Source organism: Xenopus tropicalis, chromosome 8 (assembly GCF_000004195.4).
Source record: "Xenopus tropicalis strain Nigerian chromosome 8, UCB_Xtro_10.0, whole genome shotgun sequence".
Classification (NCBI taxonomy): domain Eukaryota; kingdom Metazoa; phylum Chordata; class Amphibia; order Anura; family Pipidae; genus Xenopus; species Xenopus tropicalis.
This window is the reverse complement of record NC_030684.2, coordinates 113,047,731-113,062,324: the sequence shown is the minus strand read 5'-3', so window position 1 is coordinate 113,062,324 and position 14,594 is coordinate 113,047,731. Positions and strand designations below refer to the sequence as shown.

Below are 14,594 nucleotides of genomic sequence, written 5' to 3'. Positions count from 1 at the left end.
GAGCTGTTTGAAAGTGGGCCTGAACACAGAATCTTTTTGCTCATTCTTATCCCATCATCAAAATTAAACTAAAGAGAGAAAAAAAAGCAACAGCACCCACCTGACGGCTGATGTTAGCTTTGCTGTATTGTCTGAAATCATACTGATAGCTCCTTCATCTTCTCCTTCTAAGCCCTGAGAAAACAAAACTAACCAACGTTAGCTGAGAGGTCATACTGAGCCCCCAGCCGGGCATGGTGGAAAGAAACAACGCTGCTCCTCCAGCACATTCTCTTTTGTGCAACACAGGTACCTCAGGGCTGGGGGCAGTGTGGGGGGCTTGTGGAGAGAAAGGAGTTCTTGCCTCAACTTCTGTACTAACACTGACACATTTGTGTGGATTTTCATAGGAATGTGTCCGTATTACCTTTAAACAATAGTCAGATACAACTGTAGAAGACATTAATATATTAATCCACATGGCATGAAAAGTTATATTTTTCTGCTTCCAGAGCAATCTGGCAATGACTCCATAGCAATTTAAATGCCTGCATAAACTTGCTTTCTATAATAAGGCACTACTTGAAATGTTACCCTAGTGAATATACTAATGTGCTAATTCTGAATGCAATTACACTGCAGGGGATTCATTTCCTTGAAGACTCAGGCTCACGCCAGGTTATATGTGGCTCTTTACCATGATGGTTTTCAGCCGCTTCACTTCGTCCTCCTGGGTTCGGTAAGATTCTAGCTCCTGTTGGACTGACTCTGCCACTTCTGGAAAGGGGCTATGGAAAAAGATATACAAATTATACAGCAAAAGCATGTGTTCCACTTTTAACCCTCTCATCACATACTTACCACCTGTTATTATTATACCAGTTCATTTTACACGTGCTTTACAGAACCTTGTCAGAGATTTGTTTCCCACATATTATCATAGTTATGAGTCAGGTTATGGTACCTCAGCTAAGCCCTCTTATCCCTCACACTCAATGATAAGCCACCACAGACATCCCAAGTAGCAGCGCAGCAAAAGTGTTATAGATAAATTGCAATTGATTCTGCTTGTGTGTTGGGACAGTTGCTCTAACCCTGGGAGTAATATCTAAAATCCCTACCATAAACCAACACAGGGCTGGTAATTGGTGTTTCCTTTACCTGTGATTTTAATGATTACATTTGCTTTGCTGTCACAAGGTTAAAGACATGGCAATGACCAAACCTCACCCTACTTGTTGCTTGCAGAAAATGATCATCTTTATGCAATGTTATACAATGTACAGAAAGATTACAAGTTACTGTCTAATTTAAAGTACCAGTAACATTAAAAAGTTTAAATGTTTTATTTACATTTCAAGTTTGTATTTAACTATCCAGCACCTACAAATAAACTATTTCATGGCAACAAATGCCCATTTTATATGAGAAAGGCTTTTATTTAAAAGTACTGCAGAGAGAAATGCATTGCATTTGACCCATGTTTATGTTTCTGATGTGATACCTGCTGCGTAAACATGAACCTTTCAGTCCAGAGTAAAAGTGGGTATACACAGGCCTTTAAAAGCTTACTGGCCCATATCTGACCAAAAATTAAGCAGATATCAGGCAGGTTTATGATTCATTATGATTGATTGGATCAGATCAGCCCAATATTGCCCACCTCAAAGTGGGCATATCAGGAAAATATCTGCTTGCTTGGCAACCTCACCAAATGGGTGGATATTTAAATATATGGCCAGAATAACAATAAGATGTATATATATAAATGCATATTGGACTGACAAATACATTAACCAATGACCCAGTTAGATGAAACCTCAATTAACCACTTCTGCTTAATATATGCACAGCGTTTATTTAAAATCTGCAATATGACAAAGGAATTAAGGTTCAAGCTCCTGTAAAGCTTTGACTAAGATTATAAATAATATTATAAATAATAGAATAAAATATGACTACTGACCTGCCCTTGTGCTTCTGCCAGAACTTATCTGCAACAGTCAGATCATAGGATTTCTTGTTCTTCTTTTTAGGTCGTGCACCAGAAGGACTGCTCTCAACTGCAGGAGCTTCCTCCAAATTTACCCTATTTAGGTGGAAATCCTGCACAAGAGTTAGGTATACATTACCTATTTATCTGCTGATGGCAGTTTAGAGTCAGTATAGCGGCAGTAAAAACCCAGTAGCTAATAAACTACAATACTGGGCATTTGGAGCCAAGACTTTAGCAATAGCTCATTAGACTTGTGTTAGGGTTCGCACCTCGTGCCTCTCAATTTATATTCATCTCAGGTATCCTTTAACAAAGAGCAGCATTACTAAGCCAGTATGACTGTAGATAATAGTGCGACCATAAATCCTGTAGTGAAATAACAGTGGATTTTTAGATAGGATCGGTTACCAACATGACAGATTACTCTGTCATAAAGATGGCTAGAATCTTAAGTATGACAGGATGCCTGCTCTATAAGAAAGACACAGCTGTATGAACACACACGCTCCTAGAAAGCACCAGTGACTATAACAGAATACTAGTTGCACAATGCGCTTCAGCTGTGCTCTGCTAAACACTTCCCATTGTTGTGTGCAGATATTATATATATAGCTGGTTTGTCCCTGAGGAAGAGCACAGTTGGTGCTCGAAACGTTGGATTTTTTTCATTAATAAAAATTTTTTTTGTGTGTGTCTTGCTTTATACATGTTTTTTGCTAGCACCCGGGGCAGTTGATTACTATTAGGGTGTGCTCTGTTTTTCTCTGTTATTATATATCTATATATAACAAACCTTACAAAAAGAAATGGACTCTCTGCCATGTGTACAAGCAGACATATATTCCGAGGGCTCTTAAACGTAATGGTATAGCATTCGTGCGTGTGTGTGTAAAACACTGAGGCTTTATCTGAACAGCTTTCACTCCTCCACATGCTCCATTTCACCCCGTGGTCCTTCTGGATCACTGTTAAGCGAATGTTCATTATTTCCCTAATACTTTATATTCTTTGTGTGCTTTTCAAGAAGGGAAACACCTGGGAAGAGGCCAGCCCCTGTGCCCACCTCAATTTGTTTTGATGTCTGGTTACAGCTTTGCTCTGCTGTGTCCTTAAGAGTGCTGGCTGTCACAGCAGGCAAACTGCTCACTGATACCCAAAAATATCAGTTTACTGATACTAAACTGGCTTAAACATCAAGGAAAAGCAGAGATAAAGACGAACGTTTTTTGTAGAATACCCTCCCATGTCACTTACCCCTCATGTCAGCCCCACATTCCTCTTTTTGAATGAATCATCCTTACAAGCCAGCAATCCAATACTTGACCATTGCACCACATTGTGTGACTGGGTACAATGGAGGCTTGCAGTCGTGTGCTATGCACATGAACATTACAGTCTGATGGCAGTATGTGCGCACTAGCACCTTGCTGCCATTCAGTCTCTAATGCTTACGTGCATGGGCCACAGCCAATCAATATTGGGGTACACTTTTTTAGGATGATTTGCAGCCTGACATAATTGGCAAGGTAGTGAGATCGAGGGAGAGTACGGTACAAAAATTAAATCATTTCCCCATCCTTTAAAGTTTATTGTCAAAAGAATCCCCGCCATAGTCTTAAAGGTAAAGCACCTGACAAGCACATGTCTATGGGGTGCCTGAGGTAGCCCTGCCCAACACTGCCCTTATAGGGAAACATCACATTATAGTTAAATGCATACAAAACACTTTCAAGTTAACCCCTTCTCTGCCACACAAGCATGTAACTAAAGGTGGCCATACATATAGCAATAACGGCCTTTCTGCGACCATTGGTTGCAGGAAAGATTGTTTCCACTCTCCACTGGGTTCAGGGCTGAATCGTCAAATATGGAGGTAGAAACAATAGGGATTCCACCTCCACCTGCCGATTCAGCCCTTAACGTAGATTTTGCTAGGGCACCTTCAACAGCGCCCAATCAAAATCTTTTAACCTGCCCTTTTTTAATGATATTTAACACACCAAATATCATACGAAACAAGGTTTTGTACGATAATATTGGCACATGTATGACCCACTTAAGAGATTAAATATTTCAATTTAAGCACTGAAACAGGGCAAACACATGCAGCCGATTTTCCTAGTATTTACTGATTAAATTATTTGAATACAAATGTTAGGGTTCAATGATAACATAATGGCTATGGAGCAGTGGAAAACTAGTACAAGTGGGACCTCTACTGGAAACAGTAAGAAAAACACCAACCAGAATGGGGAAAACGTCAAAATTAATTGGGGAGATTGAAAGTAGTATTGAATGGGACTAAACAGAGGGGATTATACTAGTTCAAGGAGATTCTTGCCTGAAAACAAGCACCACTGAATTTTTTTAAGCAACTGTCAAAGAGCAGTTTAGGGGGTTGAGGTTCTGCATGTTTGGCTACTAAAAAAATGTGCTTAAAATTGTCCTGTGTGCTGAAAAGGGACAACTGTACACACACTGAGCCAAAAGAAAATCAGAATGCCAGCAAGTCAGAAGACTAAGTGGAGCAAGCTATGCAGTTTAGTGATTGTACATTTTTAAAGCCTCTACTCTGTCTCGATATACTGCCATACAAGGCCAACAATTATGCGCAATATTTACAACAGTGCAGACACAAAGATTTTGGAATTCTGGAATGGCACAGTGTTTGAGCCTTACCAAAACGTCATGCACCAGGGCCTGATATGTCCATGTGTGGTGAAGAGGAGTTGCCAGGTCTATGTTTCTGTCCACGAGGACTAATAAAGGCCTTTGGAAGCTGTACAAGAGAAAGAAAACACTCCACATGTTCTGGGTTCTATAACACCTCTGACAGGAAAAAGACAAGGTACATGAAGCAGCTAACTACATGTTCGAAATAGCGCTAAGAAATGTCAGTCAGTATGGCAGCCAACTGGTAGTCAAACATCACTCATCCTGGAAAAACTGTCTGTCCCCTCCAAGAAAATACAGATAACAATACATAGAATTTGCTGGCGCTGCAACCTGTACTGGTTATTAAAATTTAGATGCTCTCTCATAGAAATTATATATTAAAAGAAACCAAAAACCCATTACACCACTTCAGTTTTTATACCACTTCTGTTCTCTGGTCCTGGCTTGAACTGCATTTGCTCCTGGCCAACAAAGAGCAGGAAGAGGTAGTCAAGCAGCCAGAGGAAATATCTGCTAACCCCCATGAGCTACTGCCTTGCATTATGTGGTACAGGAGTGAGGCTATATTACCGGTGCATAGGTTGCAAGGTTCAAAAGGCCTCAGTAGAGGACAAAGTGGATTTAAGGGGTTCTGTTCTTCATTAACCAATAATACTGAAGACATAGTTTGTGACAGGTACATTAATACCTAATTTAAGGTCTTATAGCAACAAAGGCAATATTTATGCTGTGTGTTGCTCTAAGTCATATCTTTTGCTAACAGCTGTAGATAAATTAACAGACCTTACTTTTTAACAACCTCTTCTAATTGCTGATGCCAACCCATTGCATACAATGTTGAAGAGTTAACTGGTACTTAGATTTGAAGAGCACTGCAAGTCTGTGTAAATGATAATATATTAAAATCAGTGCTGTCAGCAGAATGCATGAGTCTAATAGAATAGCATAGATGTTTACTTCTAACACTGACAAACTGCACAGTAGAAATGGATCAAATGTAATTGTGTTTATAATCTCATTTTTTCCTTGTGTGCTGCTTCCTCAGGTTAGCTGGTCTCCATCGGTACAGGCCAGACAAAGCATCTTCTGTGCCTCAACAAAAAAGCACAATGGGAGCATCATCAGAGCCATGGACCATCCTTTATAGCATATCCAAACCCTTTGCCCAAATTTTCTATCCAAACTCTTTGGTGGCTTTACTGATCCTTTAATATTATTAATTTACCTGAACTGTCCAGCACCCAGGTTATCTCCAGTGAACAGGCTGTTTCTGGCATCACGCAGGTTTTCTCTCAGTTTCTTATCAAGTTTCTAAAAGGCAAATAAAAATGTGAGTGGTCTAGATGGGTGCTAATTTTGCACTGGAACACACAGGAAACTGATAACTTGGGATCAGCTATGGTACTCACCACTGCCACCATTTCTGCAGCATTTCCCCTTGCACATCGTATAATGGGCACAGCACCTATAGTAGATAGTGTGAACATTATGAGACCTAAGCCTCTATATACAAGAGAACATATATAGCAGCCATCACCCTAAGAGACTTTATGTTAAAAGAACACATAGCAAGCATGTTCTATAAAACAATAGGGCTTTACTGAAATAGGTGCTAAATTGCACCAATGACATTACCAATGTAAACCAACAAGCATTTAGATTTGATTATACTGCAAGTAAAAGTGTCCATACACGGAAAGATTTAAGCTACTCATTTGGCCCCTTTAATTTATATGCCCATGGATGGGGCCCTCTGACACACCTAACCGACTGATATCTGACCGAAATTCAGCCAGATGACAAATCGGGAACGTTTGATTTTCCCACTGGATTGAGGACCCCATCAGCCCATTGATGCAATCCTGGCAGTCTGTATCCCACTTGCTGCAATCCAGTGGGCATATTGGGGAAAGATCAAATTGTTTGGTGACCTAGACCATTCACCATTATCCAGTGGGTAGCAAGGTATTTGTCCTGTGGGTACTGCACTTCTTGAATCACCACAAGAAAAAATAAAAAATAACATTGACACTACAAAATAACTGATGGGACTTTCATAGGCAGAAGGAAGATTATAGAATTCATGCTCCTGTCCTAAGGAAGTTTAACCCATGGAACCTATGTCCCCCAGTTCTAGGGAAGAGAAGTATGCTTTTTTAACTTATGCCTACTAAATATAACACTTTTTTGGCCTAGCAATAAACATATCTGTTATTAGGTGCCACTATGGCCTGCATTTTCTTAAAATGGCCCAATAAACCAATGTGCTCTGCACACGCTTGTTAATACCAAACTGGAAACTTCCTGCTCAGACAATGAAGAACATACCCAGTGTGACGAAGAAGCAGAAAAGGCTGTCAACAATTGTGTCCATCACTGTTTCCATTTCTGTGTCCGTGATATCAGATCTGTTTAAAGCTGGAGAAACAACACATTCAGATAAGTAAAAGAGAAAAATGGCCCAGTGCTTGAACTGAGGGGCTTTCAACTGAACCTCAGTCTGCAGTCAGTCAGCTAAGTGAGCTACACATCATGCTGAGCAGAGGGTCTAGATTAAGGCAAGAGTAACTTGTAATTTTGTGAACTTTATATGTCTATTATTTACTAGACTGCCCTTTTCTCCTAGATATCAATACACTATAATGAGTCATCTTTGTAAAACTTTTATGTATATATATACACTACTAATATACTGCTTGAACACATGGATTTTTTTTTTCTATTCTGGCCTGTTTATATGTTCCTGACTCCTAATTAGCCATCCAAGTTTCTAATTGGTTAATTACGTTTACATCAGCTAATTACTTTTGAAAAACCATTGGCTCCCTTTGTCTTAAATACTTTGTGTATGTCAATTCTCATTCAGCCAATGATTAAGTACCGTGAGGTACGAAACGCGTTAGGCTCTCTGTATCATGTGTTAGCTTAATAAAAGTTTTGTGATTTTACTTCTACTTCTCATGAACAATCGCTTTTCTTCACTGACAACACCGGAGTGCCTGCCTTCTCTCTATATTTAAGAGTAACTTGTAACTCACATAGGTAACTGCTAATTTCAGGGGCAGCTCACAGAAGTGGAGTTTATTTACCATATTACTTAATGTTTTTGAGAAATACTTTCATTCAGTTTTAGCAGCCTTTTACACTTTATACATTATAGTGCAGAAACATAACCAAAAACTCTGCACATGTAAATGGGCTAATTGCATCCCTTAGCCCTAAATAAAATCCCTTTCACTTACCCCGGTAAGACACCAGGTCCTTGTTTTGGTTACACAGCAGAAACATGTCATCCTCTAAAGTAATAAAATTCAGGTATTGGTCAAAAACCTGGTGGGAAACAAAACATAGAAATGAAACCCATGATAGTGTAACGGCCACTAAAATTTGTGAAAATCAGTCAGTTATCTATTGGGAAGCTCTGATTGGGCCTCCATTACTACCCACTCATTGGCTTAGGGGCCAAACCATCTATCAGTCTGAGCTGGTCTAGGTAATACGCACGTTTAGCAACCATACCATAACCTAGAGAGGACTCCAAACCACCCTAAGAAATGTGGCGCTTATGTTACCTTTGAGACATGAGACACAGTGTTGGCTGTTAATGCTGCACTTGCGATATCCTCTAGTTTGCTGCGAGAAATGGCGGAGATGAAGTTTAAATAATAGGACTCATACAACTGTGTCCTTAGGTCCTGCAATAAGGATGAAAGAATAAAGTATGTTTGGTACCATAAGTATAACTATACACCATTACAAGTTATTCACAAATTACATATAATCAAAGCATTCTCTCTTATTGAGAAATCTTGTTTCTGATTGGCGATGCTTTACATATATCTTAGGAAATATCAGGCATTCAGTACTAATTACCTGGCATATCCTGTCCACATTTTCCTCTGTGGGCATTACAAAATATACAGCGGGGACATCTGGAATAGCATCACGATCTGAATGTAAAAGCCTAATGGGAGGGAAGCCATGGAGGTTATCGCAATACTTTACACATGTTGGTTGGTAAACAGCAGAAGGTTGGATAAAGCCTTAACATGTTTATACAAAACCCAAACAAAATCATTGAAACCATTTTGCAATGGATAAGACACATAATAGAGACACTGTAGGTAATGGAATAATGTGATTTGGGGAATTTTGCCCTCAGTGCTTTAAAATGCCTTAAGGTACCATATGTGGGCCAATAAAAGCTACTGATGGAGTGTTGGCAGCTTATTGGCCCATGTATGGGGCCCTCCAATGGGCCTATTTGACTGATATCTGGCTTAAAGTAGAGAAAATGTTGAAGCAAAGTGATTAAGCTGCCCATACACGGGCAGATCCGCTCGCCTGGTGATGTCGCCAAGCGAGCAGATCTTCACCCGATATCCCCACCTATGGGTGGGCTATATCAGGGAACCTGTAGGCGAATTCGATCGTTTGGCCCTGGGGCCAAACGATATAATTCTAACGGCAGCAATGGGGCAGTCGGTTCGGGGACCGCATCAACGAGCCGATGCGGTCCCCGATCTGACTGAATTTTCTAACCTGGCCGATCGATATCTAGCCAATTTCAGGCCAGATATCGGTCGGCCAGGCCCCTCGTTTCTGCCCCTACACGGGCCAATAAGCTGCCGAATCGGTCCAAGGGACCGTTATCGGCAGCTACAATCGGCCCGTGTATGGGGACCTTAAATGCCAATTCTAAAATTCAGTGATAAGGCGAAGCCCAGCCTGAAACAGATTATCTTACAAATGTAAAGTGACTCCCATGTCTCTTAATTCCTTCACCGACAGAAGAGGAGAGATAATGTCCTGGCCAAATCGATCGTAAATAAGAACCTGAAGTGAAAGCAAAAAATAATATTAGATTTAATTAAAGAATTAGCTACAGGCAAAAATGTACCTTCAGTAACAAATACATTTTGAGGAAAGGCATGGTTCAGTCGTAGGGAATTAGGTTTCGGCTTGAGCAAAATTTCAGTATTTATCCAAAGCAATGTCCCAATCCTTAATTGTCAAGTGACTTTAATGCACTGACTTGGCTGCCAGTCCACACACAGGTCTGGTGATTATCACTAGAAAACTGTGCTGTTGCCCTTACCCTGTAAAATGATTTAAAAGGGACAGTACACACCTAAAAATACCTTTGCTAAATGAGAACAATCAATAGCACTGTTCATTTAATTAATAAAATCCACGTCTCCCTGTTTTTTACCATTACAGAGCAATAACTGCATTTTTTTTAACTGAATAGCTCCCCCCTTTTCCCATTATAAAAGGGGCAATTTGTTCAGAGAATCTGTCTTAGAACAAACAAAACCCTCTCCTCCCTAAGCTACAACCTTTGAGCAGCTGCTCGTCAGAACCAGGAAGTAACAGAAAGTGCTAAAGTGATACTGGTTTTGATTCTCTTCTTTAGTGCCAGAAATATCATAAGTTATAAATATTTCTTAATTAAAACAATAGGTATTTTCTGCAAGCAGTAGCTAGGAGCTCTCACCTTCCATACTGGCTCTCCTGTGCTGCTCTTTACAAGGGGAACATTGAAATTCAGCATACGCTTTAAAGCAACTAGAAAAACAACAACAGTAATTAATAAACCTACACTTACCAGTGTAAATATTTTAGGAAAACAAAAAAAACTCTTCAGTGGGTAAAAGATCAGTTCATAAGCTAAATAACATAAATTGTGCTTACATTAGCATTTCTCACATTATTGGTTCAACTTGACATTGGACATACAAAATTACACACAAAGCAACCAGTAACTGCTTGCAATCTATAAGGGAAAGGGGTTGAGACACAAGGTATGGGTCATGTATGCATTCTTTAAAGAAGAACAAAAAGGCACAATTACTGGGGCACACAAAGTTGTTAGGCACCCATAGTCATTCTAATTCCTTCCTTCACAAGTGCTCCTCTTCAAAAATGCCTCAGCCCAGGATACTTTTCCTGCATGCACTGACATTTTGCACTTTAAGGAGAAGGAAAGTCATTTTGGCATTTTACTGCCAATAGATTCGCCACATTAATGCCACCTACAACGCCATATTTATTCTGCAGAAAGCTTTACTATACCTGAGTAAACAGGCCTAGAAGCTCCCTCTGATAGCAGCTGCCATTTTAGCTTGGTCTTGGTAGCTTCCTGCTGTAGTTATAGCCGTTGGAAGCTAAGATCACACATTCCTAAGGGAGGGGGGAATGAGTTCTTATGCATTCTTATGGAAGAGGGTGCAGGAGAAGGGAGTGTGAGAGGGAGAGAGGGAGAACTGAGTAGACTCAAGCCCCAAACCTGACAGAGCCCTAAAAGAGAGGAAGTCTGATACCAAAGAACATGTTCCTAAAAAAGGAGACACAAAATCACGTGTTCTTTTGATAGAGGACTCAGTGCAGCGTTTCTGTGAGTGCTTATGGTTGTATTTACATAGACCTTTCTGATAAAGCTTACTTAGTTTTTACCTTTCCTTCTCCTTTAAGTTTAACACTGTGGGGTGTATTTATTAACATACAGTAGAAGACAAACATCCCTGGTAATGTTGCCCAAAATAACAAATCAGATCTTTGCTTTTGTTTTCTAACTTGTAGATGACCATTCCAATATCATTCCTGATTAGTTACTATGGGCAACATCATCGGTATGTTTGCCTCCATTATTAATAAATATGCCACTGTGTGTGTAGGTTTTTCACTCCTCAGGGTAGGCAGGGGTTGCCTGAGACACAGAAATGACATAGCAAACAGGTGTTTCCAGTTCTGCTGTCCAAACTCTTCTGCAGCTGCACAAACTGGCAGGGTTGAAACCACCGGGACCCTGCTACACCCATCTACGTATGACTGTTATCGAAAGAGGTCTTCATGCAAGAGTTGACACTAAAGCTGTTCATACACCAGCGGATCTTTCCCCGATATGCCCACCATGAGATGGGCTATATTGGATTGATATAATCAAATAACATTGACGGGATGCAGGGCATTGGGACAAAAACTGCATCAATGCACCAATGCACTCCTCGACCGAAGTGATTTTTAAACATGCCCGATCGTCATCTGGTTGTTTTTCAGCCAGATATTTGTTGGCCAATAAGATGCCACCAATAAAGCAATGTCTCCAAGGTGGAAACAAAACCAAACAGCTCAGCTACATGCAAAAACATGCAACATTTGGATCTAGTAGAAGGCATGGTGTCTGCTGGAAGACAGACAAGTTTTAGTGGACCAAGGAGTGAGTGCCATTTCTCTTCAAACTGATGGTGTCTGCTGGAGACACCAATAAATGCCACGCAGTGAAGTACTGAGGAGTTTCCCTGTGGTTTGGGGATGCATTTTCTTCAAATGGAGTTTGGTCAAAAACGGCACAATTACTGCTGGGAAGTACAGGCATATTCTTATCCATCACGCAGTACCATCGGGAAGGCATCTGATCTGTCCCAAATTCATTCTGCTGCATCACAATGCCCCTGAACACACAGCCAAAATCATAAAACTATTGGAAACAGAGAACAGGGAATCGTGCCACAGATAATATGGCCCCCACAGAGCCCTGACCTCAGCACCTTCGAGCTAGTCTGGCAGAAGCCAAAATATCCTGTGAGTACCTACATAAACTGCACGAAAATGGACCAAATATTCATTTCACATATTCTTTACTACTGCACTTTTTAGTACAGGTATGGAATCCGATATCCAAAAACCTGAAACGTCCAAATTATGGGAAGGCTGTTTGCCATAGACTCCACTTTAATAAAATAATTCAGATCTTTAAAAATAAGTTTCTTTTTCTCTATAATAATAAAACATTATCTTGTACTTGTTTCCAGATAAAATTTAAATACAGCTAAAATATAAAATATAATATATTGGAGGCAAAACAATCCTACTGGGTTTAATAATGTGTCAATTATTTTTTTTGTAGACTTAATTTATAGAGATCCAAATGACAGAAAGAAAACCCCACTTCCCTAGCATTCTGGATAAAAGGTCCCATACCTGTACTGTGTATCTATTTGTAGCAGCTCACATAGTGTTTATACATGATTTACACAAGCCCAACAAATCAGCCCGTGTTAAAGGGGATATTTTTTCCTTTTAAAGTCTCTATTGGCTGGGACTGACTTTATGCAACAGCTTCCTGTATCTTAACGATTCTTCTGCCATCCATCTGTGGAGCTTATTTGAACACCTTCCCAATATGCTTTATGCAGCCAACTAGTCATCTTTAAATGAAACTTTAGTATGATATAGACAGTTATTCTGATACAATTGATAATTGGTCTTAATTTATACATTTTTTTGTTGTTTAAGAATTATTGAAAAGAGGCAGAACAGAAAGGCAAATAATTCAAAACTATAACAAATAAAAAAAAAAAAGACAACATTTTTTTAAAAATAAGAAATTTTATAACATACAAGTTAACAAGGTAGGGTAGCACTGCTGCCTTACAGAACTGGTGTCCTAAGTTTAATTTTAGGCACAATCTGCAAGGAGTCGGGCAATACGGCCGGTCTCCTCCCCATCACATGCATGCTAAAGAGTGCACCCATGTGGGGTGTATTCATGGGGGGAGCGCCGCAGCTTGGGCAAGAAAGCCCAGACTAGGGGTAGGCAGAAGAAGTAAGTTCCACTGGAGCAATGAACCATGTATAATTTTTGTTAAACAGTGCAGAAATGTGTAAGTACTATATAAATAGCAGAAAATAAATTACTAAATAAATAAGGAGAAATCAGATGCCTATTTTCTTAGGGTGAAGACACACTGAGCTACTAATAGCAGCTACTTTTTCATGGCAACTAAACTCCAGAAAATACCCTGCCATAGACGGTACTGAGACTTGCATCTGCTAAAACACATGTAGAGACAATTATCAGTAAATGATCAGCATTGTCTATTTCTGTAGCCACAACAAGTAGCTGCTACTAGTAGCTCTGTGTGTCTTCACACTTACAGTTCAATAAGCACCAATTATAGCTGATGACACCAATAAGCACAGTTTATAAGAATATAATTTACAGGATATTTATGGATTGTGTGTTATAAACAATGAACCCGCCTGTATGTTTTGGAGTGTGGGAGAAAGTCCCTAGCACTACAGGGCAGCAATGCTAGCCTCTGCTCAGCAATTCTCATATTTTATTGTAATGAGCAAGGGGCACTGATTAAATGGTGGCCAAGCAAGGGAGTGTCTGGATGAAGATCTCTTGGTGCTGAGCTGTGTCAGGGCTATTTCATGTGATTTATATGCTGCCTGTTAATCCTTTTGCCCCTAATTTTTTGTCTTAGGTATTAGTGCCCCCTCCCACACACACACACACACACACACACACACACACACTTATAAACACTGAAAGGTGCCCTGCTAATCAGCTTTCATCAAAATGACGTGGGTGGTGTAAGTTTCAGTTCAGCAACAGCTGGACAGTCCCAGGTCTTACTGTGTGTCAGCCATTAGGAACGACATGTTAGTGTCATGCAACTCGTATAGGGAAGTCTAATCCCATTCGTACAATCACAACTTTCGGTTTCTGGCCGGTGCCTGATTTCCTTTCTCCGTTGCCAAATTCCGTTCTCTCAAATAGTTCGCTCTCTCTCCCATTACTAAATGCCCCTCCATCACCACTAGCTCTGTTTGCGAGATTCCCAGTTTTACCCCAGCATCTCCCAATTCTCACCCGTCTGCTTCTCCCGGATAGAAGCAGCCATCTTGGTCTCTCAAGCTCCGCCTCTCGCCCTGACATCAATAGAGGTGACGTGGCAAAGGAGCGAATGCCCTGCTGGCTGACAGCTGTCTCCAGAGCAACGGGGGCGGAGTCTGCAAGCCTACCGCTTATACTGGAAGCTGCTGTTGACTAACACGGAAGTCACGGTCTAATAGGAAGTGTGTGCCTGCGTTCCAAGCTGGTACAGGGCAATGGCATCTGTGATTTACCCAAGCCGCATTGTGCAGTACA

General features: G+C 40.4%; 1 protein-coding gene across 1 annotated transcript in view; it reads right to left on the bottom strand.

Moving 5' to 3' along the window:
• The window catches only part of scfd1 (sec1 family domain containing 1), a 47,158-nt gene extending 32,773 nt beyond the window's left edge, over nucleotides 1-14,385 (bottom strand). The window contains 13 exon segments of the mRNA NM_001142036.1: nucleotides 101-174; nucleotides 677-767; nucleotides 1,946-2,085; nucleotides 4,655-4,754; nucleotides 5,877-5,962; nucleotides 6,061-6,116; nucleotides 6,980-7,069; nucleotides 7,894-7,981; nucleotides 8,224-8,346; nucleotides 8,525-8,615; nucleotides 9,399-9,487; nucleotides 10,149-10,219; nucleotides 14,316-14,385. Of these exon segments, the coding sequence (NP_001135508.1) occupies nucleotides 101-174; nucleotides 677-767; nucleotides 1,946-2,085; nucleotides 4,655-4,754; nucleotides 5,877-5,962; nucleotides 6,061-6,116; nucleotides 6,980-7,069; nucleotides 7,894-7,981; nucleotides 8,224-8,346; nucleotides 8,525-8,615; nucleotides 9,399-9,487; nucleotides 10,149-10,219; nucleotides 14,316-14,346 (1,130 nt within the window). The 5' untranslated portion in view covers nucleotides 14,347-14,385.
• Between the last annotated feature and the right edge of the window lie 209 nt (nucleotides 14,386-14,594).